The 26486-nt window shown below is 51.1% G+C and overlaps 1 protein-coding gene across 12 annotated transcripts in view; it reads left to right on the top strand.

Annotated features, from left to right (window-relative positions):
- Ndst1 (N-deacetylase and N-sulfotransferase 1) overlaps positions 1-26486 on the top strand; it is an 84502-nt gene that overhangs the window by 28668 nt on the left and 29348 nt on the right. For 4 of the 12 annotated variants that reach the window (XM_076856711.1, XM_076856702.1, XM_076856701.1 and 1 more), the window contains exons 2-3: positions 20127-20330; positions 24247-25218. In XM_076856711.1, the coding sequence (XP_076712826.1) occupies positions 24706-25218 (513 nt within the window). In that variant the 5' untranslated portion in view covers positions 20127-20330; positions 24247-24705. Of the gene's footprint in view, positions 1-8573; positions 8635-8668; positions 8770-12578; positions 12594-14593; positions 14680-20126; positions 20331-24246; positions 25219-26486 lie in introns of those variants that run through there. The other 8 variants (XM_076856704.1, XM_076856705.1, XM_076856713.1 and 5 more) reach the window with 6 other exon arrangements.

Here is a 26486-nt window from a genome sequence, read left to right as displayed (position 1 = left end):
CACGATGAGGAGGCCGTACCCCCTCACTTCCCCTCACCCACCCCAAATCCTCCTAGCTTTGCACAACTCTGGTGTCACTTCTTCCATGCAGTCACTCATAATTTTCCAGTGCTGGCATTGTCTGTGCTTTTCTTTACATGTGTAGTACCTGTTATGCAGAAGGGACCTCTCATGTGCTCTTCCACTCTTGGCTTTGAACTCGGAATCCTTCAAGTGCTATCTCTCATCTCTTCTAGGCTCTGTGATCCACAGGCAGGAGTTGCATGTGACTTACTTCTAGAGGAGGTTGGCAGCATTGCAGCGTGGAGTACAGAGTCCTGAGTTCAAGTCCCAGATCTGTCATTGTTAGCTGTGTGGTGTAGGGCAAAATACCTAAATCTCCTTGGGCATTGGTTTCCTCAGCTGTAAAATGGGGATAGTAATAGTCCTGTTTTGGCAGGGAGGTTGAACAGCTGGTGCCTGAGGCATGGTTAGAGTCTAGTATGTAGGAACTGTTTCCAGATACCAGTGGTTTCTGTTGTTTATGGCTAGGAAGTGATCTGTCCTTTTACGGAGAGAGGAAAGAATCTCTAGAATCTGAGGAAAATCTGGAGGCAGGGACAGAATCCAGGAATTCATTTATGATTAAGATGGGATAGGCCTGGGCATGGTGGCACATGCCTGTAATCCTAGCAACTCAGGAGGCTGAAGAAGGAGGATCACAGGTTTGAGGCCAGTCTCAGCAACTTAGTGGGACTCTGTCTCAGAATAAATAATAAAAAGAACAAGGGATGTAGCTCAGTGGTGGAGTGCCCCTGGTTCAAGACCTAGTACCAAAAAAAAAAAAAAAAAAAAAAAAAGTGGTAGGGACATGACAAATTATGAATTTTCTGCCCAATGGCCAGAGAAGTCTTGTGCTGATGAGGAAACTGAGGCCTGGAGAGAGAGGGGGCAGTTGCATGGCATGCAGTAGCTACTGGTCACATCCAGGCAGCCTGGCTAGAATTTCTCCCTTGTTATGCCTCAGTTAAGATGGTCCAGTTCTAAAGGTTTAATCTCCTTCCTGGTGGCCAGCGTGAGTGGTATCTAAGCTTTCACCAGATGAGTTGGGCTGGTAGCCTTGTGGCTACCCTCATCATCAGGGACCCATCCTCATATTGCATAGACTTTGGGCTGGAGCTTTGTGAATCCTTCTGCCCAGCCTCCCGTGCCTGGAAGGGACGAGTAGATGGTGTCAGGGAAAGGTGACCTGGAATTGATCTTGGGATAGTGAGTAGGAGATCTAGACAGAGCCAAGGATGGAAACGAGATTCAGAGCCAGACAGGCTGGGGTCATATCCCTCCTCGGACACTTTCTGCTTATAGGACTTTGGGCAAACAGTTTAGTTCTTCATCTGCACCAAAGGGATAATGATTGTCCCATTTTGCAGCATTTAGAAAGATAAGGCAGGGCAGAGCTTAGCTACAACCTCAGTTCAGGTTAGTTATGATTATTGTTGTGGCTGGCGTTTGTTGCTGTAGTTATTTTGTTTTTGTTTTTGTGGTGCTAGGGATAAACCCAGGGCCTCACACATTCTAAGCAAGCTCTCTACCACTGAGCTATTTCCCCAGCCTGGTATTGTTAGTCGTTGTCTTTTTTTTTTCCCCCAGGTATGATCTTTCATTGCAATTTTAACATACTTCTGAATTCATTTCCAACTGTCTTATCAGAATTATAATCAAGATTGCATATAGAGAGTTATAGGTCTACGTGTTTCCTTCTAATGCTGTTAGTGTTGGTTAAGGAGCTCGTGTAACCCTCACAGCAGCAGTAGGAGATATGTACTGCTACTATTCCCTTTTAACAGATGGGTCAGCTAAGGCTTAGTGAAGTGGGTGGCTCAACCTGGGGAAGTTTAGACCTAGGGGATTAAATCCAGGGTTCCTGATTTATGAGGGGCTGCTATGACCTGTCCCTGGTTCTAGGAGGCACTGGGAGGCAGATTCAATGGGTGGATGTGTCAGGGCAGACTGACTTCAACTTGGTCGAATAAAGAAACAACAAAATCTCAGAGTGGGCCAAAATGGTGGGGCTATGTCTAGAGGGATTGAGCTCCCTGTTTTTGGAGGTGGGAACAGAATCCTGGAGCTCATGTGATTCAGATATGGTGGGGATTTTGGTCTCGTTCAGACCTGTGGTCTGGTTCCCTGAGGGAGGGTTTGAATTCTCAGCATCCCAGGCTGGCCAAGGATTGACTTGTCTGGGCAGGTCCCAGGTGGTGGTGGGTGGAGATTTGCTGTAGTCATTGCTGAGTGGCATCCACCTATGATTTGCACCCCCAGCCTTGCACATAGAGCTACCTGCCCAGGCAGAGGCCACTTGAGGAGAAGCGAATGTTGTCATAGCAGGGCCTTTCTCCATGCCTGCATACCCTTCCTCCTTACACCTGCTTGTATAGGAGTGGAAGTGTTGTCTACTCACCCTGCTTCACCTGTAGGTTAAGTCAGCAGTTCTCAAAGTTGGACTGTGAATCAGCAGCATCAGCATCATCTGGAAACTAGTTAAAAGTGCAAATAAATTATCTGGCCATACCCCAGACCTACCAAGTCAGATACTGTGGCAGGTGGGGCCCAACCATCTTCAAGTGATTCTGATTCATGCTAAAGTTTGAGAACCACTGGGTTGTCATAAAATAAAAATTAAGAAAATCAATGCCCTTTTTCTGAGGCTTTTCAGCTTCTAGCATATTCAGATACCTAGCAAATGTGAGCAATGAACTGGGAGTGGTGGTGCACACCTGTAATCCTAGGGGCTCAGAAGGCTGAGGCAGGAGGATCTCAAGTTCAAAGCCAGCCTCAGAAACTTAGCAAGGCCTTAAGCAATTTGGTGAGAACCTATATCTAAGTAAAATATATTTTTAAAAAGCTTAACCACTGAGCCATATTCCCAGCCTCATCCCTGGCTTTTTAAGCCCCTTGATATCCTGGGGTTCAATCTCTAATTACCCTCTCCCCTCAAAAACGTAGGGGATGCAGAGTAAAGCCCAGTTTCTCTCTATCTTCTTCAAGGAGCCACCATCTTAGAATATCTCCCTATTCCCCAGGAGACAATCTTGTGACATAGAAGTGAGGTACAGCTCTACCCCAACATGATTACAGGATACAGTGCTGGGGCAACTTGAGGAAGACAGGATTGGGGATGGAAGAGTAGGGAGTTCTGTGGGTGACATGGGTGGGTGCCAGGAACAAGCTATCTGGCTATGTTCCAGGGCTGGGGCCAGGCAGAGAGTGTGGGTCCTGCCTTAGAGGACGGTGTGTGCTTAGGTGTGTGCACATGTGGACATGCACATGAATGGGTTGCAGTGGCCACATGTAGGCTGTGAGGGCTAAGGGACCTGAACCATCACCAGGCCAGTGCTTTTAAGCATCTCAGTAACTGAAGCAATGATCATAATTGTTGCTCACATTTTTGACAGCTTATCAATGTTTGCTAAGCACCTCCATGTTACCTACTCTGGAGTAATTCCCAGAATAATACTATAAGTTAGGTAGGAACTGTTATTGTCTCCATTTTATAGATGAAAATACCAAGGCCATTTAGCTCTAAGGGGCTAGATATAGGAATTCTATAGTTCTATAGAGGCACTTAGAAGCATGATCTCATTGGAAGAAGGACAGTAGGGAATTGTCCTAGAGTATTTGTGTTGCATAATTTAGATTGATTTTCTAAAGATGTCTCCAAGTATGTATTCTAGCAAAAGAGTGAGTGAGGCATGGGGAAGGGCTGGTGGGACTTGTTTGGGGTAGCTGCAGCCTCTCCTATAGACATTGTTATCCTCCCTGTTTTGTAGATGGGCCATAAAACTCAGAGGATCTGAGGCTCAGAGACTGAGTAGTGAGTTCAAGGTCCGTAGTTAGGATGAGATGAAATCAGAGAGATTAAAGTGGGTCTCCTTTGGTTCTAGCAGAAGGGTGTGGGAGGGTTAGGATCTGTCTATTATTTCTTCTGCTGTTCTTTCCTCCTTAGTGTCCCAAAGGTACTTCCCAGGAGTCCAAGGGCTTCCCTCACAGTTATAGGGTTCCTTCCATCTTGTTTAGGGGATTAAAGCCCAGAGAGGAGCATGGACTTGCCCACACTGGGCAGAGTCACTGTTGGGGTCAGATCACAGAATTATCTTTGTCCCAAGCAGGGAAGGGTTTTCTTCCCACAACTCTCCATACCCCACTCTGTATTTGGCAGACTGGGTAGCTGTAGCCCTCAGGGTGGCTCAGGACACTGCTGGGGTGTCCTGTGAGAAGGCTGCCAGCGAGGGGTAGGGCGGCTTCCAAGAGGAAGAACACCAAGCCCAAACCCTAGTCGGAAATCAAATGTATTTTCTAGGTCCTTAGAGGATATTTGGAACAATGGAGGTGGGATGGGGGAAGCTGGACTATAAAAAGGACTTCTTGATATCCTTAAAAAAAAGTAGTCTTTAGGTTTAACATTTGTTTCTCTGAAGGATGTTTATGGAACTTGCTGAAAGCAGGATCTCAGCGCTTTGTGATGTTGTCAGGTGCTGCTGTTGATAGCCTCAGGCTGTGGACTCTAGGCAGGACCATTGGGAAGTCTTCCCATTTTTTAGTTGGTGAAACAAGGCTGAGGTGGGAGGGGCCTGCACTGTGGCATAGAGAGGCGGCAGAGGACTTGGGCTAGAACTGGGTCTTCCTGCACCCTACAAGGGTTTTCTGTTTTGCCTTACCACCCTGGGGCTCCAGCTGGCATGGGGACTGGGCAGGGATTGAAATGTGCCTTACTGCTGGGGAGCTGCCAGTCTACAGCAAGGTGGCCCATGGGTGGAGGAAAGGCTGGACGGTGTGCCTGGTGATACCACCCCCATCCAGATGCCAGGCCCAGCTGTGCTCTGTCTGCCCAGCAGCTGTGAGTCACACACAGTGGGTGCAGAGGAGCAGGCCATTGTGTGTTGTGATTCATTCTGTCCTCCCAGCCTGAAGGGATGAGTAGGCCCTGAACCCCGATTCCTGCCCACGCCTGTGGATGAAGGGCTCTGAGTTTGGAGGTAGAAGAGCCTGGCAGGGCCTGGGTGCCTCCTTTCCCTCTGCCACCTCCTGTCTCAAGTACTGCATGATCTTGACTCGCCCTCCCACCAGTGCAGGGACTGTGAGCCCCTGAAATCAGGTACATTTTATCAGTTGTGATGTGATCCTGTATATTCTTAAGAAAAAGTCTCATCAGTTTCATCAGGTTTGCAGAAGGCTGGGTGTCTCTGTGAAGTGCCAACAGAAGGGCAGGGGCCACATGCATTGCAGACTTGAGAGACTTGCGGCTTTGGTGGGGTGCAGGCAGAAAGCAGCCCAGGGGCAGTGTAGTCCTGGGAGTCAGTGTGACCTTAGAGTCAGCTGTCAGGTTCTGAGACAGCTCCTCCACTTAAAGCTAGCTGTGTGACCTTGGGTAAGTTATCTAGTCTGTTTCAGTTTTCTTATGTGGAAAATGGCAGTAGTTAAGGATATTTATCTCATGATGTTATCATTGGACTTAAGATAGTGCAATAAAGGACTTACTCCAGTGCTTGGTACAAAGTAATCACTTGGTGAAAGGGTAAGAGTTTGCTCTTGGTGTTGGTCTCGCTGCTAAGTTGTGATGTCATGCTGTACATTTCTTATCTTGGAGTCTTGGTCTCCTCTCCCAGCTCTGCACTCCCTGTTGGGCTTTATGGGAGCAGCAGGGCAAGGCTGGAGCGCAGTGGTGGACTGGGAGGGAGGCATCTCTCTCCACATTCTGGGAGGACCGGGCAGGGTGTCCTGAGTCCTGGCTTTGTCCTAAGGCAGGATTATGTAACAGCGGGGGCCTGGCCAGGCAGGACACATTCTCAGCTTCGTTTTGTCCCTCCATTGTCTCTTTCTCTCCCTTCCCCCACAGAGCTGTTGTTTGCTGGCCTTCCTCAGGCTTCAGGTTTGAAATCGGACCCCTGCTAGTCTGCCACTGATAGATTGAGTCCTGAAGGTTTGCTGGGCCCAAGGCCCCTCCTCCTACCACCTGGGGACAGAACCGAGCTGAAGTCTCTGTGCCTGCTTTGGGGGCAGTGACAGGCATTCTTCTTTTGGGAGGGTGGCGAGACAGGCTGCCTGAGTGGCTTAGGTCCCTGTTGGCCTGCCAGGTGGCTTCTGCTTGAGGCCTGGTGGTTCCAGTGGCAATGTAAGCCCTTCTTCAGTAGGATTACCTCCCCCAGAGCCTCCCCATTCCTGCAGCCCAGTACCGATCTCCTCCCCCAGGAAGCCTTCCCAGCTACCTCAGCCACAGAACAGGGGCCTCTGTTAAGCTCCACAGTGTGTTCTCTGTCCCTTTTAAGAAAACAGAGGTCACAAACTGGCAGGCCACATCTGCCCCATGGGCAAGTTTTGTTTGGTTCATGCCAAATATTGAGCGAATTGCTGACAAAGAGATTTTACATAAAAATCCAGACTTCTGGCTTTACTTCAAAAATTGGAAGATTGAAAAACCTTGAGCCTACATTCTCCAGTGGCAGGCGCCCCATTCCTGGCTGGCTGCTTCATGTACTTCCATGATCTTTGTGATCCCTGCAGGCATGAGTTGCTTGGCCTGTCCTTAAGGCATGAGGACTTTCCCTGTGTATTGTAGTGAGGGCCTTATCTAGGGCTGCCTGATCTGTGTGTCCCTCAAAGCATTGTGCGTAGGCTCAGGACTTTGTATGCAGCAGGAGCATAACAAGTGTTTCTTATGGGAAGAAAGGCATGGCAGTGGTAGGTCGCTACCAGTGGTCTGGGTTCCATTTGGTAGAGGCTCTGGATCATCTTGCCCTGTAGCCCTGGAATCCTCCCCCCAGATAAGCTCTGGCTCCGTAGCCACTGAGTAGCCACTGTCCCAGGCAGCATCTTAAGCTGCAGATGACAGCCCCAGAGCACAACAGGAGAGGAGCCCTCTGCCTGCTATCCTTCCCCTTCCTTACTCACACCCCCACAGGAACTTGGGGAATTTGGGGAAGGAATGGCCCAGCAGTCCTGGGGGCTTCCTGGGTGGAGGGTTCAGGTATTTGCTGGGCTTCCCCTTTATCTGCTTCATGCTCCTTCTAGAGTGTGTTGCATTGTTTATTGCTCCCTTGTCCCTCTGTATTTCCATTCAAGAAATTCTCAAGGCCAGTTAAGATGTCTTCTCCTGGAAGAGGTCTTAGCTGAGAGGTTGCAGTGGTTTGGGTATAAGAAAAACCTGGGAAGTTTGCTAAAAAGGCATGCAGATCTCTGCCCTCCCCTCACCCCAGTCCTCTGCTCTGATTCATTCTGCCTGGGATACAGTCTCCCCTCCTCAGAAGATCCAGACATGGGGGTCTTTAGAGCACACCTTGGGGACTGTGTCTTAGTACATGGAGCCCAGGGCTGCTAGGGAGGACTGTGGGTGACAGTTGGGCCTTGTGACTTCCATATGCCTCTTTTTGTCTGTGGGCTGCACATTCATTCTCTGCATGAACATGCTGGGTTCCTCCCAGTCTTTGTGCCTTGTGAACTACCCTAGAGAGAGTAACACAGAGATCATCAGGCAGGTGTGTGGCAAGTAGGATAAAGAGGCTTGGCCTCACCCTGGCCAGGCCCACAGGGTTTCATTCACATCAGGCAATAGTTCAGGAGAGTGCTGTGATCACAGGTGGAAGCAGGCTGGAGGACTGGGTTGGAGCAGGCAGGTGCTGAGCCTCTGGTGTAGGCCCTTGCACGGAGGGCAGAGCCTGGGTGGCCTAGTGACCTGGCCACAGGTTGAGGGTCCCTCACTGTGTGGTTCTGTGACATACAGGTTGAAACATCAAATGAACAGGCCATTTATAGCTGGGTAAGCTGAGGCACATAGAGGTAGGAGGCTCTCCTAATGTCACACATGAGTGGACAGCTGGACTGGAGCCCCAGATCTCCTGATTCTATCCCCTCTGCTTCTGCAGGTTAGTGCAGCTCACCCAGCTAGGACAATCATCTGATTGTCTATGAGGACCTAGAAGTGAGGTTCTGGAAAATGAACCATGGTCGCTGCACCCTGGAGGCATGGAACCGGTTGGGTGTGTGAGTGACCCCTCACACATCCTCCATCCCACTTCTTTGTTTTTCCCTGAACTCTCTGATGGGCCAGCTGTCTCTGCCCATTTCCGCCTGGCACTGGCTTCTTGCTCTTTCTTCTGAGAACAAAGTTTCCTTCTGACAGTCTTCCTGCTGACAAGAGGAACAGGGCAGGCGTGGTGCTGGGCCTCCTTCCTCCGCCTTATTTGCTGGGAGCATGGGGCAGCACTGATGGGCTGAGGAGGCCAACTGCAGCCCCAGCCCGCCCATGTCAGGACCCAGAAGTTCTTCCTCAGTGGCTGAAAAGATACTTAGAGGCACCAGTCAGGGACAGATGTAAAGGCCTGTCCATTGATTCATGTGATCAGTTGTCCCAACGCTGTACTGGGGATTTGCTCAGGATCTGGTTGTGTGAAACCTCTTCCTCAGGGTTTTACCCGGCACAGGTGTGGTATTAGCCTCCTGGTCTCCTGGGGGCTGCCGAGAATAAAAGGTGTGTCCAAGTGGGGGAGGTAATAGCTCCTCATTGGACACATTTTTATTATACATCTACTTTGTTTCAGGCCCTTTTCCAGGAACTGTGATGCTGTGGTGAACAAAACAGACCAAGTCCCTGTTTTGGAGGTGGAGTTGCTGGTGGATAGAGTGAACAAGCCACCAAATACCCACAATGTCCAGGCAACAAGAAATGTCTGAAAGAAAAATTAAGCTGGCTTGGGGGTGGAAAGTATGACTTTGGGACATATCTCTACCTTGTTGGTCAGTGTCTCCAGCAAGGTTCTGCAGACTCCCAGAGTGAAGTAGGGAGCCACAGGAAATCTGGGGAGGATCATTCTGGGAGGGGAGCAGTCATCTAGGCTGTGTGGCAGGGGTGCAGAGCATGGGTAAAGAACAGGCAGGAGGCCTGCTGAGCAGAGAATGAGTGGCCTGGGACAGGCAGATAGGGTTCTGCTTCTTGGCCCACAGGAGGACTTTGCTCTTTTAAATTTGAGGAAGGGGAACATGCTGGAGGGCTTGGGGTAGGACTGATTGCTTTGCCCTATTCTTATTTATTTATTGTGATATTGGGGATTGAACCCAGGGATGCTTTACCACTGAGCTATATCCCCAGCCTATTTCATTTTTTAATTTTGAGACATGGTCTCACTAAATTGCCAAGATTGGCCTCAAGTTTGGGACCTTCCTACCTCAGCCTCCCTAGTCACTGGGATTACAGGTGTGCACTACTGAGCCTGGCTTTGCCCTATATTTAGAGGGATCATGTGGACTGTTGTGTGGAGAAGACACTGGAGGGTGGGGAGAGATTGGTGGGGGATGAAGGACACCTGGTCAGGAGGTGGCTGGGATCATGCAGATGAAAGAGGAAGGTGGCTGGGCTATGGTGGGGGAGTGGAGGGGTGGGTGTCAGGGGTTTCTGGATTCATTTTGCAGGATGAGCTGACAGGATTTGCTGAGGGATTAGCTGTGGGGTATGAAAGGAGAGAGTGTTGACTACCAGGATTCTGACTGGAAGAACTAAAAAGATGGTGTTGTAATTGAGAAGGGAAAGGTTGCAGGACAAGCAGGTTTTGGGAGAGAGGTAGCAGTCAGCTGTGCTAAATATGGGCACATGCTGTTGGGGGTCCTGTGGGTGTAAATAAATGCATGCTCCTGTTTCTGTCGGGGTGAGGGATGCCTCAGCTTTGAGACTCTTCTATGAGAATGCATGTTTCCTGACTCCTTCACATTCTTCTCCCTCTCTGCAGACTTTCTCCTACTTTTCCCATCCTTCTGGACAGAAGGGACTTGTTGTCATGGTGGAGGTCCCAGCCTTCCCACTTGGCATACCTGCTGAGTGGGAGTTCTTCTGGGGTGAGACAGCTGGAGGTAGAAGGGGAGGCTGGAGAGAGCTCTGTTGGTTGGCCCTTGGTTTACTCTCTTGTGCATAGAAGTGTTGAGCTGGCCCCAAAATTCTAAGGGTGGCAGGGAACGTTTCAAGAGATGATATAATACAGTTGTTAGGAATCTGGACTTGGAATCAGTCAGGCATGAGTGCCATGTGGCTGTGACTCTGGGCAAATAACATAACCTTTCTGATCCCCAGTTTGTCATCTACGAAAATGGGCTAATCATAGCACCTGTTTCACAGAGTACTGCAATGGTTAAGTGAGAAATGAACAGAAAACACCAAGCAGAGTCTCAGGCACACACTACACCCAGTTAATAGAGGCTGTTAGCAATGACTTGTGTGGTTCATCTGCTTAAGGAGCTTTGCCTAGTTGGTGGTGGTACTCATGGGAGGTTATTGAGCAGAAACATTTTATGCATATGATTTGACAGGGCAGCTATGAGAGCTGCGAGTACAGAGTACTTGAGTCCTTTTAGCAAGTCCCTGCCCCTTCCACCTTCCAGAGTAAGAATTGAGGCTGGCCTTGTTGGACTCTCTGCCCATTCCTTAGCTAAAGGTCTACATTGACTTGACATGACAGCCTCTGATTTGCACAGTCCTTTGGGGAGGAGGGTAGCCATTTTCTCTGTGGCTTCCAATAGGACTTCTTATCTCTCTATCCCAGTGGTGAGCCTTAGGGAAATGTTAGTGAGGGTCTTTGAAGGGTGGGTGATATTGAGTGGACTTAGTGACATATAAGGTTCTGGAGTGAGGCATGGTGGCCATAGTCATAGCTGTTCTAGAGGTTGGGGCAGGAGGATTGCTTAAGCCCCAAAGCTCAAGGCCAGTCTTTACAATACAAGCGGCACCCCCTACACACACACCACACACACACACACAAAAAAGTGTCATATGGGTCTGAACAGGGTTGACAGGGCAGGGCAGGGCCTGGAGAGGCATTCCACTGGGCACTTGGATGTGACCTCGGCTCCTGGGCTGAGTCCAGGCTGGGTGGTACCTCTTCCAGTGGAGCCATGGAGAAGTTGACAATGGGTGGAATGTACCCCCTAAGGACCCACACTTCACTGGTGCCCAGGCATGCCAGCCAAGCCCTTTGCATCTGCAAGCCTGTTTTCCAGCAGCTGAGCTGGCCAGGACAGCCAAGGACATTTCAGAGTCCCTGAGTCTCGTAGCCAGGGTGTCACTGGGACTTGCTTGTTTTCCCAAGGTCCAAGGGTCTTTGGATAGCAGGGCCTCTGGAGATATTCCAAGGACTTTCCTTAACACCTGGGTAAATCAAGGTTCAGAGAGAGCAAGGCATTAGAGCAAGGTCTCCCCCTCATATCTTACCTCCTTCTGTTCCCATGTCCCTTACTCAGATTCCTGGCCTGCTGCCCAGCCAGATGTTTATACCAGCCTCCCTCTTGTGGACTCCCCAAGAGCTTTGTTTGTCCTCCTGTTATCATAATCTTACCATACCCTACCAGGCACTCAAGTGTTTGATGTGTCTGGCCTCCATTCCCTTCAAGGGACTGCTTGGGATGGAGCCTCCCAGGCAGAGCCATGCAGCATAGAGGTTTAGGCCTCAGGCTTTGGAACCAGACGACTTGTGTTTGAATGCCAGCTCTCCCCTTCATAGCTTGGCCCACCTAGGCATGATGGCCTACCATTCTGAGCCTCAGCACTTCCCATCTGCTCAATGAAAGCAGAGCAACACTGATTTACAGGATGTCAGGATAGGTAGCTGAGGTAACGTGTGATGTGCTGGCATGGAATATGCTCTTCGAAGTAGTCACTGTTACGAAGGCCCATCGAGGCTGAGGCTGTTGGGCTGGTTGGAGTAGACCCAGCCCTGCACAGGGAGGCAAAGGAGGTGGGCTCCAAGTTTACTTTCAGAAACTGCCTTCCTGTATTTCTTGTGAGAAGTCACTCATTCTCTGGGAGCACCACTTTCCTCTCCTGAGAAAGTGGTAAGAAATTCCCGCTCTGCTTGTATAAAGCTGTCATTGGATGCCAGAGCAATGCTTATTATGAAAGAGCTTTGCAAGTGTGTAATGACTTAAATATGGCAGATGGTAGCTGTGGTGTGCTGATGATGGTGATGAGAACATGATAACCACAGTGTTGGACAACTGGTCAATCTGCAGAATGTCCAGCACCCACATGGACTTCCCCATCCCATCTCCCTGCTCCTGGCTGCCTGGCACATTAGCCCCAGCATTATATTCTAGAAAATGTGGACAGTGCAAAGACCTGATGGCACTTTCCAGGCTCTGGTGGGTTTGGGGTTCTCTGTGGCTGATGCCTGGGAATGTGGGATTAAGAGCCAGACAGATGCAACTTCGGATCTCAGGTGAGCATTTCCCATTGGGGAGCTTTTGAGTAAGTTGCTTCACCTCCACAAACCATCATTTTCATATTTGTAAAACGAGGCTCTGGTGGGGAAGGCCAAACAATCAGCAAAGAACCCAGCACCTTGTGGTATAGGGTACTTGTACAATGTGACTGTGGCATGGTGAGCTGTGGGGTTATGGATGGTGGGGAGCTGTGGCCCTTGCATCTATTTCTGAGGACTTCCTGTGGAGGTCACTTATGCTTCCTACAGAATTTCCCAGCTTAGTGTTAGGAGGGTCTGTGTGGTCATCTGCTGCTATTCCATTTTACAGGTAAACAAAGCAAGGCCCAGAAAGGAGCCAGTGCCAGACTGGGACCCAGGGTAAGGCAGGAGGTGCACCCAGGTGCAGTCTCAGGAGGAGGGACTCCTCTGGCAGGCTATGGGGAGTAGGGGCCCTCGCTAGCATTACTTGAGCTCTGCCGTGGTTAGTGCTTAATTTAGGACTCATTCTTAGGGACATCTAGAGGTACCTTCTAGAAGCACCTCACAGAAGCCCCTGATCACTTTTTTAAAGGGGACCTGTGTGAAGTAGGTCACCTGGCGCTTTGCTTTTGGCGCTGCTGTTTCCCGCCTCTGGCTGGCTGAGTTCTAGCGGCAGCCAGGACCTCCCGCCCACCAGTCCCACCCCCTGCCCCTCCCCCCCTGCCAGTTGTGCCTTCTGTGAGTGTGCTGAGCCCCCTCCCACCCAGGAGTGTTGTCAGCAGGCGCTTGTTGTGGCGACAAGCCCCAGCAAGTCTGTAGGAACAGGCTGCTTTCATGTGTGCCCTCGGTGAAGCCTCCCTGGACTCAGCAGGCCCTGTGTTGGGCCCACCAGGCCTCTAGGAGATTAGGGGGCTTCTGTGGCTCCAGGCATCTCAGAGCTTTTCCCTTCCTCTGTCGTTCAGCCCACCTGGCTTACCTCTGCTCTGGGCACCCGCCTGGAGGCTTTTCAGTTTTCCCAAGGCTTTGGCATCTTGCAGAGCCAGCTGGTCTTGGGGTGCCCTTCTGGGTCAGGCTCCCTGTCTCCATTGCTGGGACTGCCTGCCGGGCCTCAGGTGACTTCTTAAGATGTGGCCATGACTGTCAATCCCTGCAAGGGGTTCCTAGGATTTACCTGTGGCTGGTAGGACCTCAGCCACCTTCATGGTATGACATGAGAGGCTGGAAGGTTGGCCTATACATGTATGGACACACCGTCTTTTTTGTTCTACTGCTGCTCTTGGGGCCTGAGATTCCGCCATCAGCAAAGTGCCTTGTGCTGTCCTTTGGTGTCCTCTGAGAAGTTAAACACCTTTTCAAGTGGACACTTAGAAATGCTTGCTGCCAAGAATTGAACCCAGGCTGCCCTGACTTTTTCTAGCTTATTGTGTGACCACAGCTGAGTTGCTTCTCCTTTCTGGACCTTGGCTTCAAAAGTCCCTTTTCAGAGGCAGGGAGGGAGAGAGAGGGAGTGTTGGGGAGTGATATTGTCCAAAGTATAGTTACATTGTGTGCATGTATGAATATGTAACAACAAATCCCATTATCACTAACCACTATAATGTACCAATAAAAAATATGGAAGAAAAAATATATAGGAAAGGAAAAAAAAGAAAAATCTTTTTTTCTTTTTTAAATATATATATTTATTTATTTTTATGTGGTGCTGAGGATTGAACCCAATGCCTCAGATGAGTGAGGCAGGTGCTCTGCCACTGAACTACAGCCCCAGCCCCCAAAAGTCCTTTTTTCAACTCTAACATTTTGACTCTGGCAAAGACTAGCACTGTCCACACCTCTGCCAGTTGTCCTTCTTGCTCCTCTGCAGGGCAGGGCAACAGGAAGGGCCTGACAATTGAGCCGAGTGGAGGCAGGATCCCAAAACCAATGTCATGAACACTGTAATCATCAGCTGGTTCCAAGAGGAGATATCAGTCTTCTTCTTCTTGTTAGGACTGGTGGGAAAACAGGAGTGGAGGTGAAGGGGCTTGTCTGAGGTCATGTGGGAAGTTAGGCAGAGCTGAAACCCAGTTATTCTCATTGCCAAAGAGGGCTTCTTCTACTCTTCACTGCCTCTTCTTTACAGAAACCAGAGGGTTCACTGGCATGAGGGTTGGTGACATGAGGGTTGGAGGGCATCTCTAGATGGGCCCTTTGCCTGCTTTGGGGATCTCTGATGCTGGGGCAGACTGGGAGAGGGCAGGAGGTAGGGGCTGGCAGCCCTGGCAAGGGAGGTGACATTGGGGGGGAGGGTTTCCAGGAATGTGGTTGGTGGCTCAGGTGCCCTAGGGACACCTCCTTCCCTCCCTCCTGGGGAGGGGACTGGACTGACAGTAATGCCATTTGTCCTGCCCTGGGATTAGGTGCAGCCGTGTTAGTGAGGAGTGTGGAGCCATGGAGAGGACATAGCCAAGAGCAGAGGGGCCTGGTCTGGAACTCTGGAGCTCTGGTGGGTCTTGTCCTTCTCTCTGGCTCCCCTTGTCTATGCTGGTCTCCCTGGACTCTCCAACCACTGTTCCTAGTCCCCTGCCCTGTCTAGTTCTTCTCGTCTGTCTGAACATGTGTGTGCATGTGCCGAGTGTGTGTACCCATGCAGAAGGGCTGGTGCCTGAGCCTGGAGCACAGCTCTGTCTACAGTCAGAATCAGAAGCAGGTTCCTCAAGTGTGTCAGCTCCCAGGGCTGTCCCAAGAGCAGATTACACAAGTGTAATGATTAAAAAATGGCAGGTGGTGGCTGCAGTGTGCTGATGGCGACAAGGACTTGGTATCTACAGTGGTGGACAGGTGGCTGAGGGAAGAAGAGGAGAAGGCTGGGGATGAGAAAACAGGGCTCAGTTTCTCTTACAGCTTTTCAGGACAGCTAGGCAAGTCCACAGTTCCATCTGAGGACAACAGGTTCAAGAGTTAAAGATTTATTTCAGGGTCCTGGGGAAGCTGGAAAGGTGAGCCCCAAGGTGCTAGGATGTGATATTTGTGACTTCAGTCTTGTTTAGATCATGAGAGCTGGGATTGTCAAAGACAAGGCACCCCTGAAGAAATTCTTGGTTCTCTTGGACTAGACAGGACAAGGTACCCCTGCAGAGTTTCCATGGTCATAAATTGGCTATTGACTTAGTTGCATCTGAATATGTGTGTCTGAGGAGAGAATCTGCTAGCAGCCGCCATTAGCTTCTCAAAAGGTTCTGTAATCCCCTAAAGGTGAAAACTTCGGATCTGATCCACACATCTTTTTGTGTAGTTGAGGAAGCAAAGGCTCAGAGAAGGGAAGGGACTTCCCAGGACTCACAGAGAGTGTTGGAGGTGCTGAGTTTTCTCCTCTTTTCTGCCAGCACTCTGTCCTTAGCTCCTAGCCTCCAGGGCTGGGGAAGCCTGACTCACTGTGGGTGGGGGGCACTAGCATCTCATCTCTAGCTCTTGAATATTCAGAGCCTGGGAGAAGTGGGGACTTTGATGTGAATTGTACAAAGAGTGTGGCTCCCACATCCATGAACTGGCCCCTTAGTAAATCTGCTGCTCAGACTCTGGATGTCTGGCAGCCTGGAGCTGAGCATGTGAGAGGGTAGGGGGACAACAGTTCCTGGCTCCTCTGCCAGGGAGGTGGACAGGGGAGAAGCCCAAGGTGCAAAGTTATCTTTACTTCATTGGGAATAACTGACAAATAACTGAGGCAATGATTGGAAGTGCTTGGTATGAGTCCTGACTTGTACAAAGTCCGGGAGATGTGATGGTCATTATTGTCCCTCGTGTTGTCCTGTAGCTGGGATTGCCTGCTATGACCCTCACTCCTTCTTTTCTCCTCTTGAGGGAGGAGGCTGCTGACTGGGGCACGCAGGCAGCTCCCTTTTCTCATGTGGGGCCCCTGAGCAGGAGAAGGTGCAAACCTTTCTGGAGACCATGGCCCCCCACTACCTGTGCAACTTTCCCCAGGGTTGAAGCTCACTATTACTAGAGAAGCTGGCTCAGCAGCCCTTGGACTGGCCCCTGCAGGAGGCTGTGGAGTGTGGGCAGCAGGATCCTGTAGGGGCTCCAGGGTGGGCTGGGAGGGGCCACTCTAGCTCCATCTCTGCCTAGCCATGTTTTGAGTCAGTAGCTTCCCCTCTCCAGCCTCTGTTTCCTTGTTTGTGGAGTGATGCCCAGGGACACCCTCTCAGAGTGTGAGGTTTAGGGTGGGGAAGTGAGCCCAGCCCTAGGGAGTGAGCAGGAGCTCAGTCCATGTTGGCTGCTGTCAAAGAGGGAGGTTGTGACATTGGTAAGGAAGTGCTCTTTTCCTTTTGAGTGTCTCTGATCAGAACCTAAGACAAAAAAATCTGGGGATGGATCAGACTGTCCTAGACAGACTTGAGGGGTGGGCAGAGCCCTTTTTAGAGAAGCTTTGTGGGCAATCACTATCCTTTTCTCTTGGCCTTAGTCTGCAGAGAGCCTCTGTGGGACTGGAGGGAGCTGGTCCTGGGCAGTGGCCCAGGGCTGCCTTGTCCCTCACACCCTCCCCCAGGCCATCTGGTTTGTTTGCCTGGTAAACCTTTTCTTCATAGCAGGTACAAAGGTAAGCTCTCAACTCAGATCCAGTGGGAGGAAAGACAGATTCCCAACAAGTGGGATCTAAGTTCCTGAGGTTTTTCTCTGAGGCCTTCCCTGCCTGCCAGGGAACCCAGAGTCCCAAGCTGAGAACCAGGGAGTGAACCTGCGCCTCGTGCTGTGTGTGCTCACTGATTGATGCAGGTTGGTTGGGTTGTTTCCAGGAGGGATCATTAGCTGCTGCTTGTGAAGTTGAAACAGAGACAGAATGGACGGAAACAAAACCATGAAGGGAACTAGACAAAGGAAGCAGAGAATGGGATGTGCAGGGCACCTGGCAAGCGCTTGCTGTGCCAGGTGAACAGAGGTGCCGGGAGCTGAGAGAGCCCAGGCTTCTAGCTGTATTTCCTAGTGACCCACTACTCGTCAGTGTTCTGGACCTCTCTGGCCTCAGTTTATAATCTGTGAAATAAGGGGGATCTAGGTTAGGGTGCTGCTGTAGGGAAGAAATATTCGCATGTGTTATGGACACAAAAGGTCTAGAAATGCACATTACTATTAGCAATGCATTTAGCTTAGAGATTCTCTGTAGCAGATTCATTTATTTTATTTTAAAATTCTTTTTAGATATACTTGACAGTAGAGTATATTTTGACATATACATACATGGACTATAACTCATTCTTCTTGTAGTAGATTCATAAAGGGGAAGGTTATTGTCAAGGGCACACGGATCTAGCACCTACTATGGTAGGAGGCTTCTTTGCCTTGGGAGGAAGCTCTTCTGGAGTTGGGAGGTGGTGTTCTAGTTGGGAAGCAGCTAAGCTGGGCATGGCATGGGGGGAGTGGGGAGGCAGAAGGAGCTCAGCAGGACTTTTGAAATCCACAGTGAGCAAAATCTGATTCTCAGCTAAAACTGGCCTTGGAGGAGGATGGACAGGGTTTTAATGGACAAGAAAAGGGGCCAAGGTAGGTGGGAGTGAGGCAGTGCTGGCTGGTGCAACACCAGAGTCCTTTCCCTTTTCTCTGGCCTTAGTGTCCCTGAGTGCCCACTGCAGGGTGGACTTTGCTTTCTGTGGCCCTATGATTCTGAGCCAAATCACTGACATCCCCTGCTGGTGGCAGCCCTGGTAGTGGTGGGGTGACTGACAGGCAGCAGCTTGGCCCCTGGCCAGGCAGCACTGCAGGGGTGGTGGGGGATGGGGCACGCAGCAGGCAGCAGATTCCAGCAGAGGAAGGGATTTACTTCTGGTTTCTGCCTCCCAGGGGTGTAATTGCCCCTAGAAACTCCTGCACAGCTGGGAAGCAAATGTGAAGGATTTTCTTCTCTGCACTGGATGTGATGGGTGGGGCTGGTCTTGTCAGGGTGGTTGGTGGAACTGGGTGGCTTGGGGTGGGGCTGGGCTGTGGGTGGTGGTATGACTGTGCTGGGGGTGTGACAGGCTGGGAGGGGCTGGGGCAGCTGTGGGGAGTGGCTCTGGGTAAGTGTAGAGTGTAGAGCTATCAGTACCTGGCCTGCAGCCACACTACCTTCCCCTGCCCCAGTCCTGCCCCAGCCCTGGTACCCATTCACATATGTGTGTTTCCAGAGAGGGTCTGGCTAAGTTACCCAGTCTGCCAGCTTGCCACCCCCCAGCTTCTCCCATTCACTCACTTTTGAGCCTGCCTGCAGTTTCTTCCCACACTGACCTCTTCTCGGCTTCCCCTCCCTCCTCCCAGTGTCCACGTGGCTGGGATGCCCATGATGGCACCTTTCGGGCACGTCAGTACTGTGTGCGTTTGCTTGTGCATTCATGTGCACGTGAGTTAGGCGGGTGTGTGGGAAGGGTGGGTGAGCCCTGGGGGCTGCAGGGACCTGTCCCCATTTGGCTGGCAGCAGCATCACACAAGATGCCCAAGGGGCCTTTAGAAATCCTAGTTTGAGGGTCTGAGTCACCACTTCCTTTTTAGTGCCTGAGACTGTGCTCGGCACCTTATATACAGACCCAGGGAGCAGGGAACCACCATCATTCCTAGCTTCCAGGGTGATATCCCATCTGACGCTTCTTCCTGGAGCCTATTCTCTTTCTCCTTTCTTCTGGCCTGACTTGCTATCTTCTCTTTTTGGGTCTACTCTAATTTTGATATGTGACCTTGGGCCAGTGCCTTCCCGAGTCTCAGTTTTCAAATCTGTTGAATGGACAGTCAGTTTATTAGCCTGTATTATCTATCATGTGCCAGGCACTCAACTGAGCATTATACACGTATCATCTCTCTTAGTTGTGGCAACTGCCCCTCAAGATAGATAATAGTACAAACCCTATTTTGTAGTCTCAGAGGTGATGAAAGAATTGTGCCAAAGTCACAGGCTGATAGAAAATGGAGCTGAGATTCCACTTCCGGCAGCTGGCTCTGGACTAAGCCTTACTGAATTGCTAGCGGCCACGCACTCCATTTTCCAGGCTGTTAGGGTGAAATGGGATGAGCACACAGCTTTTCCCTAGGGACTGGTGGCATGCAGTAGGCGCCACACACACGTGAGTTGAGCTATTGGACACACCTCACCATCAGAGGCTAAGCTAGCTCAGTGTCTGTGCCTGCTCTCAGGGAGCTCTTGTCTCCCCACTGGAGCCCACCCGATTGTCCAGGGCCTGAGCCAGGACCCCTTCCCTGCTTGATCTGTAAAAAGGCTCTCTTCCGGGCTGGGGCTGGGGCTCAGTGGTAGGGCACTTGCCTGGCATGCGCAAGGCATTGGGTTCAATCCTCAGCACCATATAAAAATGAGATAAAGGTATTATCCACCTACAACTAAAAAAATTCACATTAAAAAAAAAAAAAAAAAAGAGGCTCCCTTCCCTTAGGGATCCTGAGGAGGACTGTGAGGACCAAAGCACTTTTGGGTAGGGAGGTGGGGTAAGGAATGACTTTCAACTCTTAGAGCAGTGGCCACAGTTACCGTGGTATTTCCCGAAAGTGCAGCGTTGCCATGGTGTCTCCATGACAACCAGAGCATCTCATTCATTATCCCCAGCACCTTGGCAGGGAAAGCTGGGGCTAGGTCTGGGAGAGCACAGTGGGAGCCTGACCAAGGCCTGGAGGCCTTGGTGGCTAAGGTCCCCCTCATACTCCCCAGCTAAGGTCTCTCATAGTCTCTGGAGTGCTCCCTTTCATGTGGTCTGGGCTTAAATTTAAGCTCTGTGTGATCTTGGACAAATGACTTAACCTCTCTGGGTCTCATTTTCCTTAGCTGTAGATGTAGATAATGGCAATATAAGTTGTAAGGAAAGAGATAAGGTGTGAAAAATACATAGCATAGTGCCAGGCTCATAGTTAATGATCAGGTATGATGTCAGTATTAATAATGATGATAATTATAATGGCACTGTTGTTATTTTATTATAGAAACTCCTGAGTGTCATGGAGGAATAAAAGACCAAACTCAAAAGTCAGAAAGGAAACCTGTTTGAATCAAGATTTAGCTGATTCCATGTGACCCTGGCAAGTCACTTTACCTTGGAGCTTTCTTCTCCTTATCTGGAAATTGGGAGTAACAACAGCTACTACTTCATTCACATCCCCAGTCCTCAGTAAGGACCTGGCTCTAGGGTAAGTGGAAGCTTCCATGATGAACCAGATTTGGTTCCTGTCCTTGAGTGGCACCCAAGGCTTGGGGGAGAGGGAAGAAAGCAAAAGTTGTTTGCCCAGGGCCTCTGTATACCAGGTACTGGGCAGGGCCCATCTGTGCAGGGATCAGTAGGTCCTGGGCCTGCCTGTGGGTGTGCATGTATAGGGGCAGGGTGGAATAAAATTGCTCCCCCTGTTCTGCACAGATCACAGGCTCTGGTGCCCCAGACACTGGCAGGAGGCAGTGAGAGCAGGAGGTTGGCTGGTGACTGTGCTGGCTGCAGGGTGCATGGCCCTTGAGGAGGGCACCGCACATGCCTCGGCGGATAGTGGCTGGTTGTGATGTGTGCTCAGTGTCACTAGAATGTGATGTTTTAAAAGAGAAGTTCTGTGAAATCTCCTGATTTTAAAATGTTGATAACTAGGGCTGGGGCTGTAGCTCAGTAGCAGAGCACTCGCCTAGCATGCATGAGGCACTGGGTTCGATTCTCAGTACCACATAAAAAACAAACAAAAGACATTCTGTTCATCTATAACTACAAAAAAAATTTTTTTAAAATGTTGATAACTAATCCCAAATTAAAGAAAAACACTGTGCAAGCCAAAGACCACACATCTGCATTCTGTTTAGGCCCAAGGGTCCTGGTTCCCAGCCTCTCATGGTAAATGGGGTAGGTGGGGGCTGGACATGACTTCAGAGAGGTGGTGACATTGGAACTGGGTGGTGAAGGATGAGTAAGTGTCCCATGCGGCTGGAGGAGGCATTCCTGGCCATGGGAACTTCACCAGCAAAGGCCTGGATGCTTGACTAAGCTGGTGGTGGCCTGGGCCCAGCTGTGGTTAGGGGAGGGGTGGTGAGGGTGTGTGGCCTGTGTGTTAGGAGGGCGTTGAGGTCCCAGCCCCAGCTCTCCTTGAGGCCTTGGTGGCCAGGGGGATGAAAAGCCCCCGGACTTTACCTCAGAGTCACGGGACTCCATAACTCCTGGTGGACTGGGAGGAGGGCCTCTGAGTGGATGGTGGTGAGGCCGTGCGAGGCCCCTGCCAGCACGCTGGGTGGTCGACACTTTGTTTACAAGGCAGCTGGCTCACATCAGGCCCAGGGCACTTGGCTTTCTCCAGAGGCAGGGCTTCTTTTGCCCTCTCTGGCCTGGGTTTTGCAATGGCCTTATCCCAGCCTCCCTGGAAAGGCCAAGGCCTCCAAGGGCCAGGCATTCTTCTCAGGTGTGCAGTGAGAGGAGGAAGCAGGGGCCACTTGGGGGCTGCAAGGAAGACCTCTCCAGGTGCAGGGCAGGCAGCATCAGCATTCGCTACAGAGTGGCCCCCTTGCTACATTTGATGAACCACATGGACATGTCACTGTCACCCAGCTCTCTTAGTGGACAGTAGGGTTTGCTCTTGATGTTGTGCATTCCATGGGCTTAGACAAGTGCATGATGACACGTACCCACCACCCAGCATCCTCCAGAGTGGCGTAACAGCCCTCTGCGCTCCCCACTCATCTCTCCACCCCTAACCCCTGGCAGCCACGTTCATTTTTAAAATGTGCATATTTTTTAATATCTGAGAAATGTTGCCAGATTCCCACAAGGGTCCATGACCCCCAGATGCCTGAGATTCTGTGAACTGCATCGTTAACTTGCTGAGAGACTGTTAATGTGCTGGAGGGTCAGTGGCCATGGCTCAGCCTCTCCTCCTCTATCGTGGGTTGGACTTCTGCGTGAGCAGGGCACCATCAGGGCATCCTGCCTTCCAACCCCACTCTGCCTCTGCCCTGGCCATAGGCCAAAGGTGGGGGCTTGGCTGCGACTGCAGGTGGTCCTCATCAGTGGTAAATGGAACACTAGTGCACTCTGGGCATGAACAGGACTAGCCACTGCAGCCTTCCTGGCTCTGCCTAGAATACCTGCCCTTTCTTGCCTTGTTCTCACCTAGAATTGCACAGAGTCCCCTAGAAAGTGCACACAATCCCTTATCTTCAGGTTGCAGTGAAGGCCATTCTTTCTCCACGTCCCTGGCCAGCCTGCCCTTGTTCTGGCCAGTTCTGGTGCCTCCAGAAATTTTTTTCCTGCTCCTGCTCTCCCTCTCTGGAGAGGTTAAGTACCCCTCTGGTCTCCCAAATGCCTTTCCTCGTCCCCGCTACCACACCCGTCCCGCCGCATCATGGATACCTGCTTTCCTGGTGCCTCAGGTTCCCCGCGGTGCTGACACATAGTGAGGACTACAGTGTAGAGCAGCAGAGGTGGGAGAACCCCAGAAACCATCTGACCGAAGCTCCCTCTAAGAGGCAGGAAGCCTAGAGAGGGATAGGGTGTGCTGGGCATCTCACAGTGTGTCCTGGCACAGCTGGGGCCAAACTTGCTGCCCCCTCTTCTCTCCATTTCACAGACGAAAAAACAGTAATTACCCAGAGGTAATTACTGTTAAGGTTTTTTTTTCTTTTGCACTTAGTACCAGTTTCTAGCCTATGCATAAAAATATTTAACAAAAATATGACCACACATATAAACTGTTTTATAAATGTTTCCCACTTCAACAATATATATGGTAAATGTCAGTAAATGTCTTTCTTGGAGATACTATAAATGGCTGCCTAGGATTCTGTCACATGCTTGCATTATAGTTTCTATAATGATAGTCCCCCATTATTGAGCAATTGCCATTATAAACAGCCCTGGGATTTGTATTCTTGTGGAGAAATCTTCACACGCTCCTGCAGTTACTACTTCTAGGAATTTATCCTAGAAGTGCAACTGTTGGGTCTCTTGTAGGCAGGATCCCTGCAAGCACAGCATATAGTCTGGGGCTGGGAGGGACTTCAAAGGCCTTCACCCTCAAGGCCACACCTGGGACTCCAGTTCCCTCACTGACTGCCTCAGCCCATGCTCTCACACTTGCTTTCTGGCTTGGCGTTATCTCCTGCCGCCTCTTAGTAAGTGTGGCTGATAGAAAGTAGCTCCTTAAATCACTAGGAAATCTCACTCTTCTTGGAGGCTTCCACTCGTGTTCAGGGGACACCGGAGGGCTGTGTTGGGATTGCTATTGGGGCAAGGGAATTGTCGTCTTTGCACAGTGTGTGTGGGTCTTTGTGTACTCTTTCTTCCCACTGAAATGGGGCAGTGAGGTGGCCGGGGTGAGCATTTCAGGCTGGAGGAGGAGGAGGCTGGAACCCCAGGTTCTGGCTGTCTGGGTACACAGACCCAGTGTAGGGGAAGCCTCCCGTCTCCTGGCAACCTGGGATCCCCAGGCAGGGGATGTGGTCATCTGGTGTCCAGAGTCATGGTGAGCACTGTTAGCCTGTATCCCTAGGGCAAGGAACGCGTGGCTGCATTAGGAGCATGTGGTGACAGCTGCCCTTTCTGAGTGTGTCCTGTGTCAAGTCCCGTGGACACGTTTACCCAGATGAGCTTGCTGGTGCTTGAGAGGTGCAGTGATTCACCTGGGCCTTCTGGCACCACCAAGGCATGGGACCCCCACATCCCTGCCTGAATCCTGCTGTGGCTGCTTCTGCTGGAGACAGTCTTGTCATCTGCTGCATGGGCTTCTGTGGTCACTCGGAGAAATGGGGGGGCAAGGGAGGGGAAGAGAAGGGAAGGTTCTGGTTAGAGTCCTACCACTTGCTCTTACACTTTGCAACTGTTCAATGATTCACTTTGTTCTTTGTGCTTCTGAATTTTTCTTGGCCCGGTCTTAGACTCTGATAATGATGAAAAAGAACAGTTACTGTTTATAGACACGGTGCGTTAAGTACTGCTTTATGTGATTTATATATATATCATTGGACTTCATATCTGCAACCCCTTGTGAGATGGGCGCTGCTTACTGTCTGCCCATTTCACACACGGGGAAACGGAGGCCCAGAGAAGCTAAACAGCTCCGTTGTCTCATTTTTTTCCATCAGGTTTGGCAGCAAAACTCAAACTATGATGACCTTGTCAGGACCTGTGTGTCTGATGGATTCCTCTTCTCTCCACAGCCTCAGCCCCGTGGGCCCTACCAAGGGAGCAGCATGCGACACCCCTGGGCCAGCCTAATGTCCTCTGGCCTGCTGCCCAGTCCCCAAAGGAGGCCCTGACGCCCTGGGGCACTTCTGCTCTGTGCAGGACCAAGTGGGGGTTTGCCATGGTGACATAAAGGGGCGCAGAGGAAGGAAGGAGCGAGACCAGCCTCTAGACTGCGCCCCTGGCTGGGAGGAAGGGCTGGGGACCCGGATCCTCCACTCCTGCTGCCCACTGAGGGCCTCGCCTCCTAAGTCTCTGTGAATTTCTTGGTGGGTCGACAACTCTCGTGTCTCCTGCGTGGGGCCTTGGGGTGGCCAGGGCAGGGCAGGCCTCCGGTGGCCAAGGTCTTGGGGGCCAGGATGCCTGCCCTGGCATGCCTCCGGAGATTGTGTCGGCATGTGTCCCCCCAAGCTGTCCTTTTCCTGCTGTTCATCTTCTGCCTGTTCAGTGTGTTTGTCTCAGCCTACTACCTATATGGCTGGAAGCGGGGTCTGGAGCCCTCTGCAGATGCCCCTGAGTCTGACTGTGGGGACCCGCCACCTGTGGCCCCCAGCCGCCTGCTGCCCCTCAAGCCTGTGCAGGTGGTCACCCCTTCCCGCACTGACCCGCTGGTGCTGGTGTTCGTCGAGAGTCTCTACTCACAGCTGGGTCAGGAGGTCGTGGCCATTCTGGAGTCTAGCCGCTTCAAGTATCGCACCGAGATTGCACCAGGCAAGGGGGACATGCCCACACTCACTGACAAGGGCCGTGGCCGCTTCGCCCTCATCATCTATGAGAACATCCTCAAGTACGTCAATTTGGACGCCTGGAACCGCGAGCTGCTGGACAAGTACTGTGTGGCTTACGGCGTGGGCATCATTGGCTTCTTCAAGGTAGGCAGAGAGCAGGGCCCTGAGCCCTTCCCGCCCTGATCTCTGTGCTCACTAGCAGAGCACTGGACTTTTCTCATTTGTATAATGCATGTAGTGGTCATATCTACTCCCAGGCTTGTCATGAAGCTTAGGTGGGAGCAGGCCTTGTGCCCAGTGTGTACTTTATGCGTTTTAGGGGTGCTTGGCAGGGGGACTTCCTGACACACAGTGGATTCAGTACATAGAAGGCATTTGCCCCGGAAAATCCCTGGGAATGGGTGCAGGGTTGGAGAGAGCATTTTCTGCTTGGGACTCTGAAACCTGTCATGGCAATCCTCCCAATGGAGGCGACTTGTTCCCATTTTGCAGATGAGAAAATCAAGGCTTGAGGAGTTGGGTTACCTATTTGAGGCTCCCAGTCTAAGTGGGGAGCTGAGATTGGAACCCATACTTGGGCAACTTACGCTCTATCCCTTGCTCTTTACTCCTGGCTGCAGTGGGGTATGGAATTTATGCACCTGCCAGACCAGAGCTGTTTTGCATTGGGAGATAGGAGAAAGAAATCCCAGTGGATGGGTGGGTGGGTAGGGAGCTATTCTGGTTTTGATGGAGCTCTCAAAATGACCACTAAGATTGGGATCCTTGCTGAGAAGGAGAATCTACCCTGGGAAGGGGAGGTTGGGAACAGTGGATGCAGGTTCCAAGGGTGTGGTCAGGCAAGATGAAGAGAGATGCTGACAGGACTCTGGTTGGGTGCTTTGGGGAACATTTGCTTCTTCATTGAGCAAATAGGTACCAGCCACTTCAGCGTTCTGAGTCCTGTGCTAGGCGTTGGACAGAGTGGTCATGGGAATGGACAAAGCCCCTGCTCTAGGGAGCTGACGTGCTAGCGCAGTAGGAATGGGTGGGGGGCTGGTACTGGGCAAACATACTTAGCATGTGGCAGTGAGAAGTGCACCAGGAGCAGAGCAGGGAGCAGCCCAGAGGGTTCTGGTGTGGGCTGTTGGCAGCACTCTCACAGTAGGCCAGAGAGGTCATCTTTGGTAAAACCAACTATGGGAAGTGAGGGAAGGCTCTGGGGGGCTTTCAGTATGAAGAGCCCTTCTGAAGGAAGGGACAGTAAGTGTACGGGTCCTATGCAGGCTCTTGCTTGGCGTGAGTCAGGAGGGGAGGCGTAGGAGATGATCAGAGGTGGCTGTGTCCCAGGCCTCCCTAGCGCATTGTGTTCTGGGCCTACCTTCAGTGCGGGAGGACTGGTCTGGCTGAGCGTTTCCCATGGTATGTTCTTT

The sequence above is a fragment of the Callospermophilus lateralis genome, chromosome 5, assembly GCF_048772815.1.
Source record: "Callospermophilus lateralis isolate mCalLat2 chromosome 5, mCalLat2.hap1, whole genome shotgun sequence".
Classification (NCBI taxonomy): Eukaryota; Metazoa; Chordata; class Mammalia; order Rodentia; family Sciuridae; genus Callospermophilus; species Callospermophilus lateralis.
Note: the sequence above shows the minus strand (reverse complement) of the source record. Positions and strands in the feature narration are given on the sequence as shown.